The 27,111-nt window shown below is 44.1% G+C and overlaps 1 protein-coding gene across 1 annotated transcript; it reads left to right on the forward strand.

The window, feature by feature from the left end:
* Positions 1-5,770: 5,770 nt before the first annotated feature.
* MYOT (myotilin) lies at positions 5,771-26,998 on the forward strand. Its single transcript, XM_072872409.1, has 14 exons — positions 5,771-5,833; positions 6,357-6,498; positions 7,130-7,153; positions 7,706-7,825; positions 8,429-8,687; positions 15,183-15,785; positions 17,921-18,071; positions 20,579-20,680; positions 22,726-22,775; positions 23,339-23,471; positions 24,611-24,818; positions 25,287-25,452; positions 25,995-26,128; positions 26,646-26,998. The coding sequence occupies exons 1-14, from the start codon at positions 5,771-5,773 to the stop codon at positions 26,816-26,818; spliced, it is 2,328 nt and encodes a 775-aa protein (XP_072728510.1). The 3' UTR covers positions 26,819-26,998.
* Positions 26,999-27,111: the final 113 nt, after the last annotated feature.

Raw genomic sequence — 27,111 nt, forward strand, 5'->3', positions numbered from 1 at the left:
TGGTACATTAATATGATGACGCAGTCTAGGTCTGCCTCACTTCTAAGTGTAAATTTTAAAATGTGCTCCTCCCCCCCTACACACACTCTTTACAATGCAGCGTATTTCAGATCCAGCAGATGCTCATTTTGTTCCTAAAACAGATTTAATGGGTTTTCCATGATCTAAACACCTGGCAAAAGGGCTCCATGCAGCTTTAATACTTTCCTAACCCTGTGTTAAATTTCTCCTAGTGTTGCATATAGCATAATTCTGCAGCCATGTCAACTATTCAGGTAATTCTAGAATGTCGTCATTATGGTTTGTGTCAACAGCGTGATCTGTACGTACCTTGTAATCATTCTGGTGTTGGGTTGCAAAGGTCCTTGGACTCTTCATTTGGCTGAGTCTAATTCTGTCCTCTTCACAAAGATCTAGAGTTACACTAAGTAAAGGCTGACATTTACATGAGACACTAGGACTGCTAGAATGACTCACCAAGGTAAAACCTTGGCTATATATTCTTTCAAGGGCATAAGCTGTACAGTGCCGACATTTCCGCTGACCTGCTGCAGAAAGCCATTGTGCTTAGCAAGGCAAACACGGACAGAGAGGCACGTCACGCGTGGAGCCCGGCAGGACTCGGGAACAGGATCTCAGGAGTCTGAAAACAGATAGTTAAAGAAGCCTGGAGTATCACTCATAACTTAAGGAAAAGGAGACATGTCGGAGAGAAAACAGCTATCTCAGAGTGACCTCCCAGTGTTTTCTTGGAAGCTGAATGACCTCCTCTCATTTTTACTGCTACGTTGGACAGTCACATACACAGCCTCGTGCACAAGACAGCTTTGCACTCGCACAGAAGCTCACTATTTCAATCACGTGAAACCAATTAGTAGCAGCACGGCTGGTCAGCGCTGCAGCCGGAGTCCAAATGCTCTTGGTACATTTACTCCCCCAAATTCACTCTGCCCTTTAAAGCAGCACCAGCCACCATGTTCAGCACACCTGAAAGGCTCCTGGTTTACTAAATATCCTGAGCCCCAGGGCCATTAGGTCTCAATCAAAACCAGGAAATTCAGACTAAAACAGTGACTGTTCCGGTGATGAAGCTTATAAGCCTTTTATCTATTCCCATGAACTCTCCTTTATCCAAATCCAATATGAACAGTGAAAGCATCCAACACTCTCAGGAGAAGCAAACTGTGAAATGGAAGGACCACAGAACAGGAGATGAGAACAGAGCATCTACCATAAACCAGGCATGTGAAGGATGAGTTTGTCTACAAACCAGGGTGCTGCAAGCAACGTGGATTTCAAGGATGGCTTCTGCTTTAAACAGTAGACATCTGCAGCAGCCAAACATCCAAACAGACTTCCCAATGATGGGGTCTCCTCTCAATTGAACTAGTAGGATCTGCTTTGGCAAGAGATTAGCCTAGCCTTCCTCAAGCACTGGCAGCTGCAGCATTACATACATAGCTGCCTGTATTTACTGTGTGAACACTGACTGCTTGGTGTGTTACATGGCATCGGTCCAGCTTCACTTGCAACTTTGACAGCCACCATCTTTGGCCATGGTCTCTGCCATGTCAGAAGGTCTTAGCAGTAATCATCGCATTGAGGAGCTAATGCCACGCAACTGAGTAACTGTCTTGAGCTCAAATGCATCAGCTAGTGCTACTCCTGCTTAGTGCTAAAGGTCAGTGCCTGTTTTATCATGGCTGGAAACTTGTCAGAAGCTGTTCTTATTCAGTTCAGCAGACCAACCTCTCTCCAAGATCTTGCTGCTCACTCCAGGTAAGGTGTGTCCAACCTTTCTGAGCAAGCTTCCTGGAGTACCTCACTGTGCTTTGATCTTAAACCACAGCCTGCCACAGTCCTCTCTGACCACTTCACTTACTCTTGCTAAGGGGCACGTCTGTGCCTTCTGTTTCCGTGCATGTCCTGCCTGATTCCAGACTGATCATGGACTTGGAAACAGAGTGGAACAACCAAGAGTGATGGCGTGTCTACAGAAGAATTACATCTTTTGTTGTACAGACAAAAAGGGGGCATAGATCCTCCAATGCAGTTTTGTTAATGCCGTTTCAGTCGTGTGGAACATCTTTAAAGCAGATATGTCAGCCCAGGAACTCCTTTCACAATCTGCACATCTGATTTTTCACCGCCCTTTTTCTTTGGAGGAAAAACAGAAAAAACAAATCAGCCAATTTTACAGGTCCGGAAAACTGGCTATACTGACCATTACCTGACAGACTGCAAGGAGGCAACGCAAATAGAATCACAGGGATCTGTGGTGGAGTACAGCCAGGACCGGTTTGTGGCAGGAACCTGGGGCAACTCAATAACACTGGCTTCCCAGGCCCTCCTCCCACATCCAAGGCTTTGGGATTATCCAGCAGTCCTTGCATGGCGGCACAGCCCTGTTGATGGCCACGTGACATAAACTTGGACAGGAGCCATCCTTGAACTGCTTGAGAGATACTTATAACTCAAGAGCAACAGATAGAAATATGAAGGCCACGGGTGGTCCAAGCACATGTGTAACCGCTTTGCTGGATCAGGGCCAAGGGCAACATACTGCAGGTTTGGACGAGACGCACAGTGACACGTTCTCGTCAGAGATCTCTGACTGCCTTAGAGCAGCCCATTGTCTCACGTGGCTGCCTGCAGTTGTCACATGGCGACACCAGCCAAATCCAACTAGACTGCAAAATATCCTTCACTGTAATCAGTTATGACTGGTTTGGAGAGCGACAGAAAGCAGGAGAGAGAGAGAACAGATCTCAACTAAATTATTTGGACTAAATGGCTATGCAAAGCCTCTGAAGAGTTCAGATGCATATACTGATTTTATTTGATGAGATGGGTGCTTTTGTAGCCTACTGACCTGTTCGAGGTAACTAAATCCTAGTCTGTTGAGGTGCCTCCATATCTCTACACCATGCACCTATCTGCATCTCTGCAAATGTGACTCCAAGACAGGGTGAAAGTCAGCTAGAAGACCCCAAATTTGAAGTTACTCTACCTACCATGTTACAAATGCTGTAAGTAACACACAATACCATATGGAACCCGGAGCATCAAGTGTAGGATCCAGGCCCTGAAGAAATATATGTTTGTCTGACCTAGAACACTGTCAGGGTGCAAAAAAACAACTTTAACCGTAAGGAGAGACTTCTTACCTGCCAAGTCACAACCACTCACATCTGGTTCTTAGCAGGCTGCAAACACAAAGCAAAACTGCCACAAAGGCAGTGGTTCAACAGGAAAGGAGCTCATAAGGGGACAGTTACAGTGGCCTTAGCAACTGATCACTAAACAACAAACAACAGCTTTGTAACCTTCTGCAATACCTTAAGGTACTGTTTGCACAACCACAGACACTTACAGGCACAAACATAGGGCTTGGCAGTACGGGGCAACGTCAGCTACCAAATAACGTAGAATAAGGCTCTGAATTTGATGCCACTGGTGCCAAGAGTGAGAGAGGGTGAACGGCTGGCTTAATGGGTGGGGAACACAAATCCCAGGGCACCCTTCAGCAAGTCAGCAGCTGAGGAGTATTGCATCACACCAAACAGATCAGCAGGGGACAAACATTGCTCCTATAGCCAGCAGAAAGTCAATTCAGTTATTTCCGTGACTTCTCCTTGCTGACAAACCGGGTTCAATTCCTTCCCCGCAGCTGTAGCTCAAGGCAGACGTAGGAGCGCTGTCTCCACGTCTCACACACGCTGCTGTCTCTCAGTCTGGAGCCACACTTTTAGTGTTCACTCCAGAAGCAGAGCGTATGACAACAGCACTGCTGCTGCTGCAAGTTATTTACTGAGACCAGCATTTTTACTGATGCAATGGTGCACATGAGAAACAGCAACATGAGGCTGTTAGCCTGCAGTATTCCACCACGAAAAACCTCTCTTGCCATAGTAAAAGGGAACCAAAGATGAAACCTGCAAGCCCTTCATTAATGAGCTACCAGTAACTAATTTTTTGCGTCAATCCAGTATGCTACAGTCCCTATGTGAGAAGGATCCGGTAGCTGGTTTATGGGGTACCATTTTCACTTCAGCTAAAGTAACAAGGGTTTTCTTTAGACTCTTCTGTCCAAATGCAGACAAACCCTAACTCCACCATGGAGCCAGGTTTCACGGGTGACTTGGGTCTTTTACAAAGGTCCGTTTCAATAACCTTGGTTAAATGCCTCCATGCTCTGGCGGTGACCCAAGCCTCCTCTCAAATACTAAGGATGCTTCTATTTTCTCTGGCACATACCACTTGCTCTCCAACCAGCATATGCTCAGTTCACAAAACAGCCATCACTGTGTTGTGAGGAAAAGGAGATTGTTCTAAACACACTGATTTATGTTTGTCTCTCCAGGTCCATAGGGTAAATCTGAAGGCTAAGCCTCCTTGCAAGTCTCAGCATCCTGGCAGGGCCAGAGGAATGTCACAGTAAGTGCAAACACTGTTCAGTCAAGTATATTCCACCTCCTAAAGTCTCTGTCTCCATCCTGTCCTGTTTATTTTTCCCCCCACACTAGGAAAAAGTGGAAAGCCACCAGTGTTTTGCTGGCCATTGGCTCCTCAGCCAATGAAGGCTCCAGCAGCATTTCAGTCCACCAGAGTTACACCACTTTAATTCAGCCATTACCTATTGACCCTCAAAGAGTAGGTTTCACATTTTTAAAATTATTATTTATAGAATTTTAGAAACATTTTGCAAGGATCGGCTCAAGCACATCTTCGTCAAGTGACTAAGAGGCAAGGGTCATCATGAATATCAAGATCTGGACCCTAAGCTCTGGCAAAGGGCTTTCTGGTTTGGAATATTTCCTAGCCAGAATTGCTAAGAGAACTGATGGAGCAGGTGACAGGGCTGGAAATGCTCGAGGGGCTGCCACGCAGCTTAGCCATTTGTCAGCCTACTTCAAAGATTCCCTTCAGAACAGATAGTTGATTTAGAGCACATAGTTGGTCAAGAGCTGGGGAACTCAGAGTATCTAGAGACAGACTCACATCTTAACTCAGGCTGGGAGGGAAAGAGCTGGTAACTTGAGTTATTTCAGAGAAAGAAAAGACAGATTACAAAACAGACCAGTGCCACAGTAAAACAAACCCAAGCACTTCAGTTGCACATTTATATGCAAGACACGTGGTTCAAAAGCTAATTGAGATGGATATGAGTGCACATCAACACTCCACCATGGAACAAGGACATATCTTGCACTGCAAATATTTGATCATCTTAAAACTGCCTTTCTTGCTTAAGCAGAGACCTTATTGTAACCTCTGCGTCAGCTGAGCTTTAAAGGAGGATGTCAGGACAGAATACCAAAGTTCCTGCTCATTTCTCTACATTCAGCCTTATTGTAGTTAGCACATACACCACACCACACCACACCACACAAGAAGAGCTAGACCTGGGATCACCTAAACCAGGTAGGGATCTCTGTAGAAGGGGACAACTACTGGCAAGCAACACTGATCTTTACATAGAGACTACAAGATGTGGGCAATTAATTGGCTTATAGCTATAAGACCAGCAACACTTAACAGTTAAGAGCTCCTTTTTCCACTAACTTGGTGTTCACAGCCCAGGGAGGCTTTTCCTCTTGCCACACTTGAATGGAGACTCTTCCACAGGGTATTTATTAGGCTGGCGCATGAACAACAGATAAAACACTCTGACATCTTCTTCCGTTTCAAAGTAAAGTGCCAGCAACACAGCCGGGTTTCAGCATATGAGAAATTCAAGCTATAAAAATCCCTTTTCTTTGCTATATAGATGCAGAATCCCTCGGCGAGCCTGACCGGGTCTGCCTACAGAAGCACACCTGTGTTTACAAAGGTAAAGAGCACAGGTCGTCTGAACCACATAGCTTGTTCTGTAACTACTAGCATTAGATTTTGAGTTTTCTTGCTCCATCAGAAGGTATTTCGAGGCTGGAACATCGGTTCATTTACAATTCAAAAAAGCCAGCATGCTTCATTAGTGATGCTATCAAACTAACATCTTAATTGGTAAACGATCCAGACAGACAGAACCACTTACATGAATTCATCTCATTTATTTCCTACAAAGGAGGCTTATTATGTTGTATCCACTGGAATAGATGTTTTTCCTGCATTTGTATCTTTATTTAAATGCATAAGCAGGCTAAAGCCTTTTAATGAGCACGGCTCTACAGGTGAAAAAACCTCCACTCACAACACACTGCAAATGCATTTAGAATTTAATAAACTATTGTAAGCAAAATAAAAATATGGGCATGAGATCACCTTCTTCACTGAAGGGTGTATCATTCCGCAATAATTGCTGCAATGGGGAAATACTTATGTCAGCCATTTAACACCAATTTTTTCTCCTCCAGGGTCTACAAAACATAAAAGCTACAAAGGGTCAATTAGTGGTATTTGAATGTCGCATTTGTGCTACACCCACCTTACAGGTTCACTGGTACAGAGAATATGATCAGATAATAGATTCTGCCGATTTCCGAATACTACGAAAAAGTAGGTATTACTACGTCTGTTTGATGTACAGTCATTTTATTGGGGCAGTGATAAGACAGGAACAAGAACTGCTGTACACATTAGGAGATCGTACATGGCCATAGAGGCAGAGTTACGTTTACAAGTATCAAATGACCTGAGGTGACAGATTGCTGTACAGAGCCTGCGCTTCCTCTGGCAACGCATGAGCAGATCAGGCACAACGGGAGGAGACTGCCATGCTGTTAGTTATTAATGAAAGTCCTACGGAGCCATGGAGGCATTGTCACCGCATATTATAACTACTGATGAACTCAGGAAAAAAAATTGCAATACGAGCACATTTTAAACAATTTATCATACTCCCAGTCACGAGGTCATCGCTCCAGTGGACCAAATTCACAGTAACTAATTCCAAAGTCAGTGGAGTTCTTTCTGTATCACCTTAGTGGCGAGGTGTTTGTACCATCAGGTTCCAGCCAAACCTGAGCTTCCCCTATCTGGATGGTATTTCTCTTGATGGACAGGAAGGGAGATGGTCCCTTTTGTAACTGGGGTGACAGCTGAGGTGGGAAAGGAGGGGAGGGCTGAAGGTCTTTCTTCCATTCTGGCATTATGACCATTTAATTTTTTTCTTTCTTATTTTGAGCAGAGGCTTGTTCGTCAGCTGTTCCTGGTAAGTACACTGCGCATTTTTCGTTAGGCATCTTATTGGTTAATTACCCAAGCTTAGTTTTTCCCATCTCATCCAAGATAAAACAACAATGTTCAAAGGGGAGCCAGAAGATAGCATTCAGTGTCAGGCTAAGAGCTTTCAAGTTCTTGGTTTTGACACAAGCACCTGAAAGGCCCCAGTTTATTTCACAACACAATGAAAAAGGTACCGTCCCTTTTACATTCAGTCAAAGAAGAGTACCCTGTATGTTAAGGGAAAACATATCAACCATTCTGACCTGTGATCTTTTCTGGGGTTTAAACCTGTGCAAGAGAAGACAGAATTTAGCAAAAGATTTGTGCCTTGTTTCTTTAAAGTCACAGGAAGAAAGACCCTTCCTTCACCTTTGCTCCTTCTGAACCCCTGGACTTCCCATGCCGTTTACATCACTTTTTTGCACTTTATTGATGCCAAGCCCCATCACTAAGTAGCAGTCCTTCTGCAAGGACCAATTCCTACAAGTTAACATTTGGTTTGTATGGTACAACAGCATGCCTGAATTTGTCATTTCAGAGGAAGTCTGCACCCTGGTTATTACAGAAGCTTTTCCAGAAGACTCTGGCATATTTAAATGTGTTGCTGAAAATGAATTTGGATCTGCGGCATCCAGTGCACGTCTCTCTGTTTCCCCAGGTAAGCACATGGATCTCTGAGCAACTAAGCACAAGAGAATTTGCTGCTGCTCAGCATCAGGCAGCGTCACAGATATTTGCCAAGCAGAAGCCAGACCCAAACACTTCTGCAGGCTCAAGAGAAGAGAAATCCCCCAAAAATGCAGTCTGCTTGGGTACTTCTCAAAGCTGGATGCAAGTTGTTCTGTATTTCTGCTTTTGGCCCATCTTCCTCCTGGGTCAAGGATGACAAGGTGGAGATGTTGTTTTCTCTCACAGAGGAGTCGCATCCCTGAGCTTCATCCCTTCAGGGATCCCAGCTTAGCCCAACACACTGGCTGTATCTATAAATGTGTTTATTGTAACACATGACTTGTCTGGCTTGTGCTGAAAGCCATCTCCAAACAGAACAACACCTTGCATGTAAACCAAAGCTCACCAGCCCTGGTGAGATGTCAGGTTTGGCTAATGCAGCTGTGCAGGTTTTGGTCTCTGCAGACCCCAGGTGGGTTGAACTCTCATCCACCTGCACAGACATACCAGTTTCCCTTCCTGTTACCACAGCATGCTGTACTGGTGAACCACCACTGCTTTCTGCCTGACTTGTGGACAATTCCACTTCCAGGAGCAAAAGAGCTGGAAAGCTTTGCGGGTGCTGCCCACAGGCCAGCTGTGCAAGTCACCATGAAGAAACCCACCTTCCCTAGGAACAGCCAAACAGGAGCCAAGGACCGAGATGCGGCTGGCCTGCCATCCTACAGCACAGAGACCCCAGGGCTGGGCAGTCGAGCAGAAGCCACAAACTTTGGCCAGATGAACTCCAAGAGCGAAGCTGAAGATTTTCACGGAGCTTATGAGAATTCGCCTCAGGCTTCACCTCTGCGGTAAGACAAAGAGAAAAATCACATCCCTGGGTTAGTTTTACACAATACTTAGAGGATGAACTTTCTAGAGACCCTGGTAATACAACTGCAAAGCTCCCATGCCCCATATCCTAACAGGGAAACGTGCACATGCATTAACCTGAGCTGTTTGCCTAAATGACAATGGGAACGTGTAACACCAGGCTCAGTTTGACAAAGTATGTAACTATCTAAAGGCTCACCTAAGTGCCTAATGGCATTTTCAGAAGTGGCTATCTATGAGTAACTTTAAAAGCATCACCCCAAATAATTAGCCTCTAGAAGACCTTTGGCTCCACAGCAGAGCATGAGGCAAAGATCATAGTACCTGGGAAATTTCAAGGTACAATTCTGTTGCCACCACCTTCCTCTGTAACCTTGGCCAAGTGGCATCACTTCATGTTTCTGTTTCCCATTCTGTAAGACAGCAATAGAACTCAAGATCCTGTAAGCATGATGCAGATTGTACCTGCAAAGCACTCTGTGGAGGAAAAGTACTGAACCAGTGACCCACTGGATAGAATGAAAACTGTCCCACACCACGGTAGGGACACTCCTTGCCCAGGAGGTGGAGATTTTCCCCCAAGAACAGTGTGTTCCCTCTTAAAACAAGACTTGATCCAATTTTTGCCCCAAATGCAGCTCTCAAGTAGCTTTGTACTTATTGCATTATTAGTTATTCTGTTTAATTGTTCCAGAGAAACAAAACAAGTTAGAATGCACATCTTAGCAATTCCATCCCAGATTTTTGTAGTGTTTCTTGGGTGTTTATAGGCATAACGAAGACCTCAGATGGTGACATTTAAAAGGTTCAAGCCCAGCACTACAGAGGAGTTTCCTCAGTCCTGTTTGTGAAGGGGAGAGCTACGAGACAGACGTGTGCCTCCTCTCTCAGCCGAATGCCAGCGTTGCATTGCAGCGATACTGTTACATCGTGTGTAAATGGCTGTCCGTGACAGAAAGCACTCTCTGTGTTATAGATTATTTTTGGATGTACTCAGCCACTTTAACTAAACCGGTTATTTTAACAATTCTGAACATCCTCCTCCAAATTCACTACAGGAGAGATCATATTTCAGTATAGATCTCTCCGTGCGCCAGAATTTTTTTACTAGATCACCGAGTTAAAATGGGTTTGCTTCAATAACCTGCAGACCGCTAAGAGGAGGCTCTCAGTTTAGCTCAAAGCCCCTCCATGAAATCTAGGCTTCCTCCAGGGAAATTGGCTGGGGCCCTAAGCAGACCCCACTGCAGAATCAAAACCCTGACTGAAGCTAACTTGCATGCACTTTAGGAGACAGCAACACTGCAAAGCTGCCGAGGGCTTACCTGCGATGAAGCTGTGCGTGTGCTGTCGCTGTCTCCAAACATCACAAGCCAAGCATGTGAAGGCAGGACCGTGTTCAAGTAAACTCATGCTTAACTACCCCAGGTCCAAACACCTAGAGATAAGGCTGAGTTTGCTTGGGAGTATCTAACACAGACCAACACTGCATTGCTTGTAGTCTTTACCTGAGGATTGTTTTAAACAAGGGCAGACTGTTAATTGTCTTCTGAGCAAAAATGAAAGCCTTTTATGAAATCTCTGGCATAATTACCTCTTGGAAGGAATGGGGGCAGTAGGAGATATTTGCTAGCTGTCCTTTTAGAACAGGACCAGTTTTCCAACCTCTCTCCAGGTTTCTCAAAGGCAGCAGGAAGCCTGTAGTTTGGCATTTCTAACAAGCAACCTGTGGGGAAGGTCTTTTAGATGATACATGCTGCTTAGGATGACTACTTGTAAAGTTTATTGCTTGCAGCAGTACCAGTGAGCTGTGGTTGCGGTTTTATTCTTAAAGTTCTGATTAGTTTGAAATGCAGTACCTGATGTCCTGTATGAAGGGATATAACATACCACCAAAATCAGCTATGTAATGTTTTACATAACCCCAATTTTTAAAAGCTATTAACTAGTGTATAGAGCTGCAGAGTGCTTTTGATTGACAGCAATGCTGAGCCAGATTTTGGAAGGCGTTTACACATCTCAAGATACAGAGAGAAAACTGTTAAAATTTCTAGATATACTCATCTGTGAGCATTTAAATATCTTTAAAGCCCACAGTCTTATTGCCATGTGCTTTGAAACATCCTTATGAATGGGACTCAACATTGTAAATGTTGCTGTTACCTCAAATTAAGCAATCATCTCTAACGACTAGCTGTACAATAACTGTCTTGTTATTCAGATTTAGCCATATAACTCTCTCATGTAGCGTATGTGGTTGCAACTGTATTACCAAAGACAAAAAGAAATACCGACAAAGACAGTGATGACAGAACAAAGCTATTACTGGGAATAACTATAAAATGAATGAAGTCCTTGTACTCGTACTTCTCCAAATTATTGCTTAGCAACAACCACTCTACAAAAGCTAGAAAATGCAATTCTAGAAGACTGTCACTACCAGCTACTCTTTTCTGAGCCCTTTATATCTGCAGCTCACAGTGTCCTTCTCAACAGCCTTAAAGAGGCAAAACAAAATCTGCACTGATTATTAACTTTATTAAAGGAACTTAATCCCAGCAAAAGAAGAGGCTTCAGGCACTAAGTATACTGCCAGGTCTTTTAGGTAGCTTTTAAGATTCCTTAATAAATAAGCAAAAGATTCTTAACTTTTTTCCTAGCCTTTTGTTGCTACAGGACTCAAGCAACTAGGAGAATGGTTGGACTCGATGATCTTAAAGGTCTTTTCCAACCTATACGATTCTGTGATTCTGTGAAGCCGATCAGACACAACGTGTCACCATTCATAGAAAGTAAACTGAAGCAGTACAGAAAAGCTGGTCTTTAACACCTCACAGTGCTGGTCAGAGTACTGTTAAGTTACCCTAGCACAGGCTATGAGATTTATGCCTTTACCAGTTCAGCTTCTAGTTCTTTCAATTTTTTTCCTGCCTTCTGGATCTCACATTTTTCTGTTCCTTCTTTTTCACACAAGTCATCCTTAGCTGTGCCCAGCCTTTTAAGTGCATAAAGCTGCCCTTACATTGATGCCTTGCAGGCCAACTTCAGTTCTGAGACAAGCCTACTGCACCCTCATTGAAGTCGATGGGAAGGCAAGGAGCCTGCCTGAGCACAGAGTCTGCCCTCGAACAAGCTCACAGCTTCCTACAGGCAAATGATCATGCTACAGTTACCTTTTTTTAAGTACTCAACTCTCTCTGTGCAAACTACAGATATTTTTTTTTAACTTAAAAAGCAAATAACCTCTCCAACAACCAGAGATACACTTCCTCCCTTAATCACTTTCATCACAAGAAATTTAAATAAATTAGCACTCAATTAACACCTGCTATGTAGATTTAGTCCCCAAACGAGGGGGGGGCTGATGTTTAAATACAAACACTAAATGTGGATTAACTCTTGAAGATCGCTGTGCTGAAAGACTCACCGGTACAACAAGGGAGAGAAGAGGCAGCTGAAGGAGCACAGGCAGCCGAGCTGCGGTACTAACGGGGCTGGGGTTTTTAAACAGCAGCGTGTATGTTAGGCAAGAGTTGCCAAAGTATAATTAAGATACTTAAAACGCTATAATGTTAATTTAAGATGTAATTAAGCATTGAAGCCTTCGATTAAAGGGATACAAATCACCTCATCCGCCAGCAGGATCTGCTGCTCTTCTGGTGCAAGCATCTTTTAAGCCAAGTAAATATCTGTAATAATACAGGCAAACAGCAAAATATCATCAAATAATATTTTACCATCGAGTGTATTTTGTGTTATTCAGTTGATGACTCCAGGCGCGTCCATGAGCAATGCCCGGGCACCGACGGAAGGCTCGGTCGGGTGGCTATTTAGACAACACGTATGTCTGGCTTTCAAGTATCTGTTGCCTTTAAGTCACACAGCCTTCAAGTGTACTTATCACTACAGAGGCAATTAGCTACAGCCAATTAGTAAATGAATTTTTAAAAGGAATTTCATTGAGATAACGAAGTGGGATTTAGGGATGTTTAAGCAGGAATTTCATTGAGATAACGAAGTGGGATTTAGGGATGTTTAAGCATATTGCAGCAGCCCTTCCTCGCTGTTATGGGGAAAAAAACACCTGCTTTTCAATAGCTGTCGACTTTTGCAATTCTTCGCCCTCTCCTGCTGAAGACAGTCCCTGTCTTCAGTCCCTGAAGACAGTCCCTGAAGACAGCACCCGGGAGCCGGGGAGGCGAGCGATGGCGCCGAGCCCCAGCCGCTTCATCGCCGGGTGGGGAGAGCCGGAGCCGGTGCCGGCAGCTGCCTGCCCGCCGCAGCCGGGCCGGGGCCGGGGCCGCGCCTTGGGGAAACTTGGAGCCCCGGGAGCGGAGCCCCGGCCGCCCCCAGCCAGCAGGGCCCGGGCCCGGCTGCCGGCGGGGCGCGCTGCTCCCGAGGGCCGGCCCCGCGGCGGGGCCGGGCAGCCCCGCGGGCAGGCTCTCCCGCTGCCCCCGCGGGGGATTCGCTGAGCGGGGGCACCTGCCCAAAGCCCCGGCCCTTTACCGAAGCGTCCCCGCGAGGCCGGGGCTGGCGGAGACTCTTATTCTGACAGCGGTGCGGGCAGGAGGACAGGCAGGTCCTGCGGTGTCATCGGCTGGCAGCACATTAAAGCCTCCGGTCTTATAACGCTAGGCAGAGGGCTACTATGACAGTCCGGGCCAGCGAATGACGGTCCCTTCCCAAAATACTGGTTACAGCCCAGGTGACAACTCCTAGGCCGTAGGTAAGGTGCTGCGTTTGGTTGTTGGTGGTTTTTTTTTCCACGTCACTTTTTACTTCGAAGCTGGTTAGGGAGCTGGCGTGAGGAATTGCAGTGTGCTGGGTAATGCTGAGATGAAAATGTATCTTTAAGGTGCGGTGGTGTCAAAGGTAACGTGGGAGGCAACAAAGGAGGGAAAAAAAAAAAGGAATGGTTTTTTTAGAAAGCAAAGCGTCTCTATTATTACTTATTGTTGTCATCTTGTAACATCAAAAGTCTCTTTAGATGTTTTTTTCCCACCCAAATCAAGGTGAAATGATTTGAGGAAACCATAACTTACCTGTTGCTGTGACAAGTGAATCTGTGCATGGTATCTTGTTTAAGTGCAGTGTTCTGGAAAACAAAGGAAATGCCGGTTTCTGTACATAGCCTGTAGGTAAAATGAATGAATCTGCACCCAGGCAGTGATATAAAAATGGTATAGAAACAAGATTCAACAAGTTTTCTGCACCAGTGAATGAGAACATAGTGTGGACATGCTCCAAAAATTTGAGCCAGCTTCAAATTCCAAGAGTATGACAAGGGGAAAGTTAGGGAATTTTTACTAGAAAACCTCTGTTTACGCACAGTTAATTTACAACTAATATTGATAATTACCTTTAGGAAATGAAAGCTTTGAATCTTTAAAATTACAGCGATGTCTTCAGCTGATCTCCCCCCCGCGGGAATTTATGACCTCGCAGAGCCCTTCTTCGGGCTCTCCGATGAGAGGAATACAATATACTGTGTATATATAGCAGCGAAACAGCTGAGCTCAGTGGGGCAAGATTACAATTTTTTCCAGCACATGTAACTGTGTGGATTTATATTCTCATTTTTTATTAGTAGCTTCACATTTATTTTGGGGGGTTATTTATTTATCCTGGAGCTGAAGTTGTTTGTCAGTTTTAACAAACTTGCTCTGTTTGCTCTAATTAAACTTTCCTCTTTCACGAGTTGATGGAAAGCCCACGTTTAGATATCAAAGACCTGCAAAATAAATGCAGGACCTCTGAGCAGCTCGGCTTGCCCTACTTCATCCTGCAGCTATGGCATTCGGGCAATTATTAGCCCTAACAGTGAATCTCAGGAAATCACTTCAAACGGAGAAGCACAGTCCTTGGCATTCCAGTCTCAATTGGATATAAAAAGCTCTGAATTCAAAAACCATTACAGAAGAAATCAGGATACTTGGTTTCAAAGGTTTCGGTTTAGGCTTAAAACAAAGTGGAACCTGTTTCACGCTTCCCTACGGTGTAAGGAATTTCTCAGCACAAATAGCCAATTCTCCAAGTAATAGTACATTTAGTATTTTGACAGGGCACAAAATTGCAGGATCCAGAGATCTTTAGTTAAGATGATATGTGGCAAATTACGTTGCTTAGCAGCAGTATCTACGGTTATCTGTAGACTTAGCCGGGTGGTGGGTCGTCTCAATAAACCAATTGCTATTTCTTTTAGAATTTACTGGGCTCTCGCAGATAAGATAGCCGCGGTGAGCACTGCACCTGAGTCAGATAGAGTGCATGACTTGTTATTGTAATCCAAAATGTTCATACAGTTCTGGAATAGTTCTAATCAATCCTAAATCTCTTTATTTTAAGTTCAAGCTTTAATTGTTAGTTGCCTGAACGTCATACTCTTTGGAATGCTAATGACTGCTCACGACACAGTATTTTTGTGATTCAAATGGTGATATACAATTTATTTTATCTGTATTGTCTTCCTTAAGGGAAAATCCACACCAAGAAAGCCTCTATTCCACAAGGCAAGGGTTCCATTCTATCCAGGAGCCCAGCCAAGAAAGCTTTTGTGGCCTACCACCCATTTTTTACCAGCCACCTATCCAAAGCCAATTATCACCAACAAAAACCCAGGACAGCCGTGAAACCTCTCCTATGAGTGTCCCTAATTTCCCATCCGTTTCCTCTATGTGCCAACCAACCATGTTTAACTACGAACGTCCAAAACACTTTATCCAGTCTAAGAATGTGTGTCAAGGGCAACAGCAGCCTCCGGGACCTGCAGCCTCTACCGAGCCAAGCAGACAAATCAAACAGTCCTCCATCCTAATACAGCCTCGTAACCCAAGTGGGCAGAAATTCTCCTCCTCGTCATCGCTGAGCTCTTCAATCACGCTCTCCTCACCTTCCTGTAGTGCCCCTAAGGAATCCATATACCCCGTCACACCTGCATCTGCGCAGTCTCCTGCTAGCTCATCATCTGGGCAACGGCTTATATCCATGCCTAACCAACCCCCTGCAGCATTCCTCTGCTCAGTGCTACCCTCGCAGCCCGACTATAACAGCCAAACTCCTTCTCCTATGGAACCTCAGTAAGTATATACAGGCTTCTAACCTCCCCTTGCTTTCCTCTGGCCTGGCCTCTCCCATGCGCTGACCATCCCAAATCCAACTGTCCGGTGAAATGCCAGCTCGGCTGAAGCCAATGGTACAACTCCCATTGACTTCTGATGTTCGAGGCAGGACTCTGCATGAATCGGGTTAGGAGGCTGAGCGCTTGCCCTCGGTGTCTGTGTGGGAGAGATGGGTATCCACCAGGAATTAAACTGCAGAGAAGTCATGTCACTGGCTGCTGTGCAGGTTTCCTGGGGTAGGCTGAACAGTTTAGTTTGATTTGATGGAAATTGCTTGTTTAAGGGTATCCAGAACATCCAGAACCCATCTCAAATTAATTTCTCTCGACAAACATGGTTCATGAATGGAGGCAGGGAGGAAGGCAGTAGTATTTCCCACATATAAGCAACTTTAAGATTCCTAGTAAGTCTCAGCAGTATTTTCAGGTTCCACATCACGATGGGACTCTACACTCACCGACAACAGAGTTTTCATTAATCGTACGTGCTAACAGAAAGGCAGCCACTTGAAAATTTCACCCCTTCAGACCAAAGACCAAATTCTTTCCTGAATATGTATTATATCATTTTGCCTTTGGGCTGCAATCCAAATATCTCCCAAGGTCAGTGAGATCTCAAAGGGAGCTGGGTCTTGCCTTCTCACCAAGCTGTATTCCTGCCAATATTGGCTGGAGGTCCTGGGGAAAGTCAGTGTAGAATATGCAACAAACACTCAACCAAAGATATTAGAAATGTGACAGGGGCAGGGGAGTCCTGCTGGCTTGGATATAAATTCAGGTTTAAGTGTCAGTTTGTATTCAGGAGATCTGAATGTTTCTGGGGCTTTTTTGAATTGCAGCACTGTGGGAAGCAGAAAGGTAAGACGGAGTGGGCTAGCTGGGGCACTCAGGAGTGTTTCTTAAAAGTACTGCAGGAGTGTGTGGGGGTTAGGTACGCATCTGGAGTAACCGCTGGGTTTTGCATATGTAGTGTGGGCTTGTTTATTTTCATAGCAAAGGGCTTTGGTGCCTCACTATGCTTTTCATATAAGCTGCTCTTAAATGCAACATCCTGTGAGTTGAGGAATTATTTTCCTAATCACCCTACAAATGGGTAAACGGGGACGTGAGACATATTAATCTGTTGGGCAAATTATTAAAGTTTTTAAGTTATAACTTGGGCAAGTTATTAAGTCCAAGGAGTGCTGGGAATATGTACCAGAATTATAACCCTTCTACCCTATTCTAATCAGCAGAACAAATTCCCAAGCGACAGGAGGAAGAGGATTTTGAATAGAAATAATTGCTGAACACAACTGCAGCATATGAGGCCCTGCTGCATGTAACGAACTGGGTTAGACCCTGTCAGCACAGAGCGCTGAGACCTCTAATAGACCTTCGCAACCCGTTTTGAGGGATGCTCTTCTTTTCCTACCACCTTTCAGAATCAAGTCTACTATCTAACTCCAAGACTTGATTGTGTCTCTTGACTATGGATTACAGGATCAAGCTATGTGGGGGGTTGCAGCAAGGGCTCCTAAAGACCTAGCCTAGCTTGGGGTAAGCTTGGCTATTGAACAGCTGAACAGAAATGCTATATGAAGTAACTTTCTGGGGCCAAGAAGAAGAGAACAACTAATAAGCTATTTGTTCATACCCAATCAACTAGTTTGTGACCTTGCTGTGGATTTGCAGCACCTAGGACCTTTTTAACAATTGAAATTGTAGAGGAATGCAGTTTTTGAGGGAGAACTTGCTCCTGGACAGACTCACATTGCTCAGTGGAGTTAGTGGCTCCCTCAAAACACTGCACACACCCGAGTCAGGCAGGGGCCACTGCAGTATGTAGGGATGCTGAATAGCGACCCACAGCAAACTGCTGCGAGTGTTGTGGGAGGACGCTCAATGACTTGGCTAGACCATGATGCTTCCCCTTAAGTTTTTAATACTCAATTATGTCATCTAGCCTATCTATCTCCTAAATGCTTTATGGGTTCATCTGAACCACAGTCTCTAGGCAGCAGGTTCATATTTTTGCGTGTACTCTATGAAGTCATAGCAAACGGTCAAGCAGGCCTACAGGAATAACTTTGTTTTCTCTTCCTGCATGAGTAGTTACTCACAACCAATGTATAACAAACAAGCTAGCATCAACTCTATGCAGAAGACATCAGACCAAGAAATTCGAGGAACAAAAGAGGCCCTCATTCAGGACTTGGAAAAGAAACTCCGATGCAAAGACAACCTTCTCCAGAATGGCAACCAGGTAAGGGAAATCTGCTGATTAAAGAACCAGTTTGCTCCAACTCTCGGTAGAGCAAGCAGGGATGCAGAGACTAGTTCTAGTGTCCAAGAGGCTGGAGCCTCCAAACTGAGCTGAAAGCAGAAGGAAATGCAGGAGCAACACTGCCCAAACACCTTTACTCAGACCCTCAACAGATCCCAGCAAGAGTTCTTTGAGCCATTTATGCCCAGAATACTTTTTCAGTGTGAGGTGGCTGAATTTTTCCATTAGAAATGTAAAAAACCATCTCTTCCAACAGTGACTCCATTTTTAATCATGGCTCAGGGCTGGTGTAAAAGGTGTGGTTCTGAATGATTTACATCTAACCTCTTCGTTTCCCAACACCCTCTTCACCATTATTTTTGCTATTAGAATGCAAATAGCTGTACTGGTGGGCCAGGTTCAGCTCAGCCCTGAGAAGATCCTTCCCAGTAGAGGAGCAGCACATGGTTAGTGCATGATGAAAGCTGTCCTGAATGTGTGGCAAGACAGATGGTTGCTGTAAGCCTGTCTGTAGGCATCTGCTGTGGCAACTGAATGTCTGCATCTCCTGTGACTTCAGTAAGGGATGCGTTGACTTCTGAAAGCCATCTGATGCAGCAAGATGGCTTTGAGCTGCTATTACCTTTCCTTCTTCTCCTACCTTCTTGGCCAGCACACACCTTTCAAGCTGTCTTTGAATTTGTGCAATCAAATTAATAAGGGTAGGGTCAGGAGTAAGGTACATACACACAAGAGAAAGGTACATGTTCAGAGCCGTGGCACAAACTTGAACTCTCTGCTGGGGATCCTGCTGAACATCACATCCAAGAGACAACTAGAAACCCAGGGAGAATGCCTCAGTTCTCCAGACACAATTTCACCTTGGCTTTCAATGCGGGGATTAATAAGCCACCCCAAATCATTAGAAACTTGGAGAAGTACCAGTATTTGAAAGCTCATTCTAGAGACCATCACCGCATGTGGTAAACCTCTTTGATCTCTTTTTATATGAGCAACAACAAATCAAAGAAATTACATGAGCTTTTATCATAAAGTCTGTCTCCTATAAGAAGGTCTCTTAGTCTCAGTACCTACTTATTTATTCTGCAAAGGGACAAAATACAATCCCTTTTACGAAGAAATCCAAATCTGGGAGAAAAATTTGCTTACCAGTAGGGAAGCATGTTACAGCAAGCTAGAGCGAGCAGGTCTCTAAAGTGGGAACCTTCCTGCTGCCTGGAAGCAGACTGGTAAAAGCTCAGTGTTTATAGTTTCCATCTTCTTTCCCCTGAAGCAGAAAGGAGTTTTTCCATTACCATCAGTGGGAACAGGTTGGTGTCATATATATGATTTTAAATATTGAAGGAAAAAAAAAGATATTATGTCAAATCTGACTTAATATGTCCCTAACAGGAATGTTCTATCTGCTGTAAGAAAGCTTGCCATTGCAAGCCAGCTTTTCTTCCCATAGGAAGCCAGGCTAAAAATAAGGCTTATGCAATCACCACTCTGTGTCCTCCTCCCCTTGTCCTCCAACAACGTCTGAACCAGCTGGCCAATCTCAGCCACACTTGATACGGCCGTAACAACCTCAGGGATATTAAGCTCTCACAGGTTTTGCAAAAGGTGTGTCTTGCTCTCTTCTAAAGAAAAGTCCCGCAAGCCTCCCCAAACCCTTATCTACCCAGGAGTAGCCACGTACATGTCCTGTACACAGTAGAAATTCAGTCAGAGCTTGTCCTCACTTCACAAAATCCAAACCCAAGGTAAACTTTGTGGGAAGCGAAGTGTCAGGTCTTCTGCTGCTCTGGAGACTAACATACTCAATCTCTTCTAAAGTAACCCAACTGACAGAACTTGAATTTAGCTCTGCTCATATTTATCCCTGTGTGCTGCATCCATATTGTAGGAACTTAGCGTTACGTGACTGAAACGCGTTCTTGCCTCCTCTCAGGATAGCACACAACATTTCATAAGGCGGCTGTTGCGCTGGCATAAGCTTCCCTTGTGCTTTCAGGGGTACTGGTGCTCCTCTCTGGCTGTATCTGCTTCTGGTGTGGCTCTTGCTTTTTTGGGAGTAGGAGATGCTAGCACCCATCATTCGTCCAGCTCCTGAAGTAAATCCACAGCTGAATGACTTGGGAAGTTTTCCCAGTGCTAACAGAAAGGTACCCTGGGACTTACTCTGGCTTCTGAGATAATGCCATCAGCTACCCATAAATAATCCCAGCAGAGAAAGAGGAGGAGTGGAAGGCCACAGATGGCATTAGAGAGGCTTTGATGAACAGGCAGTTTAATCTTTTATGCATTTCAGCGCTGTATATATTGAGGCTGACTTCAGTAGGCATCACGGATTGCAAACCCTCTGGAACAGACGTGGTGTTTCTATTCAGCCGCTGCTTTCATTGACAACACCCTGAATTTGTAGCATATTAATGTGCTCTTACAAGCTGATCTGAAATAGTAAATGGACTTCTGACTAGAATTCCTCTCCGCTTTGCTTTCAGCGATTAACTTATGAAGAAAGAATGGCTCGCAGGCTGCTCGGACCAGTAAATGCTGCATCTGTGTTGGAAGCACAAAGTGAAGACAACATGCAGAACGCACAGGTAAACCGGGACCTGTCTCTAGAACAATGATTTCCTGGCGACTGTGCTGTGACCTGAATAGGGTGGAGAGTTGAGGTTTTCTTGGTACCAGTGCAGGAGAGGGAAGGGGACAGCTCTCACTGGCAGAGGTCTGTATAGTAGGGATTTGGGGGGTTGTTTTTGGGGGTGATGGTGGCAGAGGCAGGGAATTTAAGCACCATCCCCTTGCTGGGCCTGATCTGTAGAAATGACCTCTCCAGGGAGGAATTGCAACAGCTGCTGCACAGCATATTACACCCTGCCTGTGATAGGCAGGGAGCAGCACAGCGAGGGATACAGGTACCCACTCTCTAACAGCCCGAGTTCAGACTTGGCCAGGACAGCAAGATTTACACCTGTCACCATTTGGAATAAGTGACATTGACTAGAAGAGGTCAGGGCCTTGGGGTGGGATCGCTTGGGTTTTAGCCCTTCCAAGGGTCTGCAATCAAGAAGAGAAGGCAAAGCAGTTATTTTAGCAGCCCACATGTTGATAGACAAGAATCTGTTACTACTGGCATTTTCAAAAGCATTTTAATTGGAGACTTGCATCATTCATTGGTTATTCAGGCCAGTTAAAAGCTCTCTTTGGCACTTCTGTGATCAAAGTTAGTGGAAGTGTCTGTGATGTGGCACTGGGTACCTGTGCAGCCAAAGAAAACATCCCTCCTGCTGCATGCACGCAAAGAGGCAGCAGGCTGGCATACACCTTCCAAAGTGCAGTTAGCAAAAATCTTCAATGAAAGAGACACTTAAGATCGCAGCAAGGGAGGAATATAGAATTTGAGCTATTTCTCCCCAACAGTCACCTGACAACAGCAGGCAAGAAGGGAATATTATGGATTTCAGAGAGCAAGGGAAATCTCATCTTTTGCAGAGAACAAGGAAACATTCAGTCAAAACATAATGACTGACAACTTTTCAGGGTGTGTGAAATGCTGCATAAAAATGAGCATTGGAAAGAGAGTTTGGCTTATGTTTGGAAGATCTTATTCCCATTGTTCAGTATTATTTTTAGATATTGTAGTCACTGATTCATTCAGCCTCCTCATTCCTCAGGAACTTAGCCACACAGTCAGTCCATATAATACAGCATTAGAATTATCACCAGCAACTTCATCACTACAGCATCATTTCACAAGACAAGTAATAATTGTACAGACCTTGTGTAAATGAGCAGATACAAGCAATTGCCTTTGGACTCAGCATTGAGCTCAGTCCAGCAAAACCCTTATTCATACAATGCTCCCCCTGAACTGCTTCTGTGCTTGAAGTTTAAACCCAGGCTTAAACGTTCCACAGGACTGGGCTACAGAGCACAGAACCAAGCATGGTGATGGCTCAATGCAAACACCCCAGAAATTTCCATGCAGTGTTTCCTCTGTCTGACTCCATTGCTAAAATGAGGCACTGGTAATAAACTCTGCTTGTATTTTCCAAACATCCAAGTTCCTAGCAGGAATCAATCCTGGGTACTTTAGCAGATTTATTCATGTGATTGTGGAGCTGTCAGCAAGCTTAGTTGGTGCTGTGATCTAGAAAGAAAAATATTTTCCAGCTCAGCATGTGTTCATTGCTATTGGTACCATATTTAAGTGGGCACAATACAGTGCTCTTGCCAGCGATTCCACTTCTATTCCTGCTATAGGGAAGGACACTCCGTACTTAGCTCTCATTTTAGATACTGCCAGGAGTACTACTCCCCTCTAACAAAGGTTATTGGCTGGCCAAAAGCCTTGTGTGCCAAACAAAACTGCTGCACCTACCACCTGTGCAGAGCAATGAGAAGTTGTCCCATTCTATTAATAGTACTTGTTACTGTCATGGCGAAGCCCAAGGTGAAAACAGAGCGTATTAGCTCCTGATGCAAATTTCTTTACCTCTTGTCCCAATGACTTCTGAAGTATTCAGTTTGTTTTTAAGCAGCAGTCAGTACACTAACTTAAATACTAACTGAACTTCTCGTTCAGTTTATAGGTAAAACTTTCTCCCTAAGTTAACTCACCTCTCCTCTTCCTCTTTCCAAGCACCAGAATGCAGAAAACATCAGGCTGCAGGTTCCTACAACACATGTAAGGTAATGCATGAATTTGTGCTGTGCTACTCTTCAAGACCTTATTTCAAATGTTTCTAGACAGCGTTAGTTTTACTTCACTACTTATCACTTTTTCTAAAGTAGTAATTACTAAATTCATTCACTCCTTTTCAACTAAAATGCTGCCATTTGTGGACGGTTGATGATACCTATGATCTTAATCCAGTCGATTCTAAGCATAACACTAAAGGTTTAAAGATTCCACATACATAGGGCAAATATGCTTCGTATTCTAGAAGATATATCTCTAGTCAAAGCAAGGTCTGACAATGTAAATGATGAAACACAGCCTACATTGCTCTTGTAAATTCCTTTGGATATTAGGCAAAGATGAAGGTTTTGTATGTTATGCTTCTGTGTTGAATTGAACAACTCAAGCAAGATAAGCGGTCGATCAAAACTTGTGCCTTACAGCTGAAAACCAAACCAGAACTGTAGTGCTGGATTCCTAAACATGTTGAGGGACTCTAGCTGCAATCGGTGCTTCAATGTCATTTGTGCTATCATAACTTTTACACAATTAACTGTTTCTGTCCATTTTTTAGGAGCAGACCATCCTCAAGAGGAGATGAACGTGGACATGACTCAATCCAGGAAAAGTTTTTTCAGCCACGTTTTACACAAGTGCCTGAAGACGTGATTATTGAGGAGGGGCGATTCTGCAGACTCGACTTCAAAGTAATACCAGCCTTTCACTTTCAGTCCGATTAGCTCTGTGGGGTGTGTGGCATGAAGAGAGGTCTCTGAGCCACAGTGTCTTTGCACTTTAACAAGCCAGAGCACTAGCAGCAGATGGTGCAGGGTTTCTCCAGGCAATGTAAACAAGAAATAGGAGATGGGTAAATGTTTCAGCATTTTCCCTTGGAAAATGTAAGTGGAATTAGCTGCATAAGAATATGGTTAAAGCTAAACAGTGGTAAATATGGACCACCACAGAAGACCTTCTAGACCTCATTGGGAAGAATGAATATTAAGCCCCTACTGAAAGAAGGCATTTAGGGAGGTGACCTTGTGCTTTGCACTGGGACTCCACTGACTTCAGTGGACACATGCTGGACGCATGTCCAGCAAGACCTGTTTAGGACAAGCCTGGCTGTAATGAGTCTTCTCTGAGGTGACTGTGCCCTTGCTGGAGCAGACAATCTGGCAAGGAAGTGCCCTAATTACAAACAAACAAAACGCCAGAATGGCCTGAAGCTGCATGGCAATTGTACCAACCCCAGGGTAAGAAAGAACCTAGGTCTTCCGCACATGCAACTTTACTGGAAAGGCTGTTTGCAGGTTGTGGTTTGGCTTGGTTTTTCCTAATCACTTCCAATCCATTTTTCTTAAGTAGACTCTTGCCAGACTTTGGCATGACCTTTAGCCATTTTGCTGCAAATTGCTTAACTTCTGAATGTCATGGACAACCTGGAGCATGTCTACAGGACAGTTTGTTTACATACATTATCAAAACAGTATGGATGCCAGCACTGCTGGCAGTGCTAGCTGTGGGATTAAATGGCTGAGTTCCCCCCCTCCATGAACCCACAATGAGTACTTTTGGCCTAATCCAAACTACCTCATAGGATGGAAACAACAGGGGTTTGCAGGAACAGCATCCACTGTCTTGTAGCTACAGCTCATCTCTCGACGGCACCTCATGAGCCTTCCTGTCTGTGCAGCAGCACATTAATATTCAAAACTAGGCAAGACTGTAAAATTTTGCAGTAGGATCATGATTTGATCATCTATTGGCATCAAACTCCCTATAGCATTGAAGGGCTTTTATTATCTTAAAGCTCTTTAACTCTTCACTGCTTTCCTCTCCTTCACAGGTTAGTGGGCTGCCGACTCCAGATGTGATGTGGTATCAGAATGGAAGGATGGTTCATCAAGATCAGTTCCATAAAATGATAGTGTCAGAAAAGGGATTCCACTCATTTATTTTTGAAGCAGTCAAATCATCTGATGCAGGGACATACGAATGTGTGGCTGTCAACCGTGCAGGAGAATCATCTTTCGCAGTAAAAGTGGAAGTAATTGGTAAGACTGAGAGCACTTATAATTACCTGGCCACACCTGGAAAACGACAGTAATCTAATGCCTTCCTCTGTGTGTTTGGGACATAAAACAATTAAGAAGCAGAGGTAGATCTCCAGATATTCAGGCTCAAACTATAACAAACACCTTACTTTTTCCAAGACTATTTTAATACATCTGGAATGCCATATTTCTTCAAAGCACTTCTAGTGGGATATTTAGATGTAGTGGGATGTCCAGAATTTGAGAGTTATTAATCTCCCAGAATTGATAATATATGTTGATTGACTCTCCTCCTAAAGTGGATTGTGTCTACTAAACCCTTATGCTCATGGGAATTGCCTGTAGGCTAAGGATTTGCAGTAAGGACCATGTGCCCTGCTGAATTTAGCATTCTGAAATCTTAAACAAGCCTGATATTAGCATTCAATACTTACAGTAACTCCTTCTTATCTTTCCTCTTTAATTTAGCAAAAGAACATCACACACCTCCAACTTTCATCTTCAAGCCACAAAGCAAAAAGGTTTTTGAAGGAGATACAGCCAGACTCGAATGCCAGATCTCTGCTATCCCAACACCCCGGATTTACTGGAAAAGAAACAACGAAATGGTACAATATAATACAGACCGAATAAGGTATCCTACTAATGAGTTGGCCGTTGGTGTGTTAGGAAACAATAACCAGTATTTGTTAAGGCAAATTTGAATTGGCTGGTTTCTAAAAGCAGCAAGCTGGAAAGCTAGATCTGTCCCTCATTTATGACCCATGGTGAACAGGCCCATGTGCGGGACAGGCACGATGCTCAGAGTCTTGTTTTGAGGGCACAGAGAGAAAACTGTGACCAGATGCCACTCTGAATTCTAGCAGCAGTAACCAGGCCTGTGGAGAAGCACGGCCTTAGGACTGAAACATGCAATGCATTCATCATGCTCTGAGGCTGTGGGACTACAGAAGGGCCTTGATGCCACCTGAATGGTACCATGATGTGAATCACTGGTGGCTCATAACACAAATGCAGTGTTTATGTCTAAAGAGTTTAGACATAAACTCCTGGAGTGCCCTGCAAGAATTGTTCTAGGGCTTTCTCAGCTCCTCAGCATGTAAACCGACTCTCTGATTTCAATGTCTTCACTCCTTCCACTCCAAGCACTTACACATAAACACCTTCATTTTTCAGCTTGTTACATGACAATACTGGAAGGATTTGCCTCCTGATTCATAATGCAAACAAGAAAGATGCTGGTTGGTATACTGTATCTGCTGTCAACGGAGCAGGTGTGGCCACATGCCATGCCAGGCTGGAGGTTGCAAGTAAGTACCACGTCACCGTGCCACAGTCATGACTGAAACTGCCACTGGCACTTGTATTCAGAACAGACCCCCAGGATTAAATAATAGAATCATTTAGGTTGGAAAAGACCTTTAAGATCATCGAGTCCAACTGCAAACCTAACACTGCCATTAACCTAATAAAGCTTGGACTGCTGGCAGGATTTCTTTCCCAAGATACTGAAACTAGGCAGAAAGTAACTATCTCAGGAAAAACTCCTATTTGTTTAGTGCCAAGACACTACGTGATGTGTCCTTTGCATATTGTATGCATCTGCTGTCTGCACTGTTTAAAGGCTACAACTTGATTGATACCAAGAAGGAAGGTGAATATAGTCCTTTCCATATATCTCTGGTGTCTGAGATATGGGCTTGCCTGTTAAATTCTTCCTAAGGGGTTTCTGTTTTATGTTGCAGATAAAAAGCAATTGGGTTGCTCTACCATGGGTCTTTCCACAGTCTGGGAAGACACTGAAAGAGGCTTTTTTCTCTCTTCCAGCACATGCAAACAAGCCAGTTCCAGTCCCCAAGCAGTTACGGGTTCGACCAACTTTTAGCAAGTATTTGGCACTTAATGGAAGAGGACTGGATGTGAAACAAGCTTTCTCACCAGAAGGAGAGTTTCAGCGTTTGGCTGAGCAGTCTGGACTGTATGAAAGTGATGAACTTTAACTGGAAATGAAGAGGAAAACTCACACCTATAAGAGACAATTACAACATAGATGCAGTTAACTGGTGATTGCTCTAATTAGCAAAATACCTATCTACATATTTTTACTTTGACTCTTGCACATTCAGCTGTTCCCATTTTACCATGTTAGATTTTATTTATATGGGTTGGTGAATATAACCATTTACTGAGTATTGTATTTTAACTATAAAGCCTAAGAAAGCCGGATAATTAGTTTTTACAAGTGTGGGTGGTTTTAGTTCCACCTGTGCTTGGTTACATGCTAAAGTAGATT

Source organism: Ciconia boyciana, chromosome 9 (assembly GCF_034638445.1).
Source record: "Ciconia boyciana chromosome 9, ASM3463844v1, whole genome shotgun sequence".
Classification (NCBI taxonomy): Eukaryota; Metazoa; Chordata; class Aves; order Ciconiiformes; family Ciconiidae; genus Ciconia; species Ciconia boyciana.

Bases quoted from the DNA above. Each gene is read 5' to 3' on its own strand.
- MYOT (XM_072872409.1), top strand. From the start codon at position 5,771: ATGCAGAATCCCTCGGCGAGCCTGACCGGGTCTGCCTACAGAAGCACA. The intron at 15,786-17,920 runs GTAAGTATATAC...CTGCATGAGTAG, and splicing joins CCTTCTCCTATGGAACCTCA to TTACTCACAACCAATGTATA. The intron at 20,681-22,725 runs GTAAACCGGGAC...CCTCTTTCCAAG, and splicing joins ACAACATGCAGAACGCACAG to CACCAGAATGCAGAAAACAT.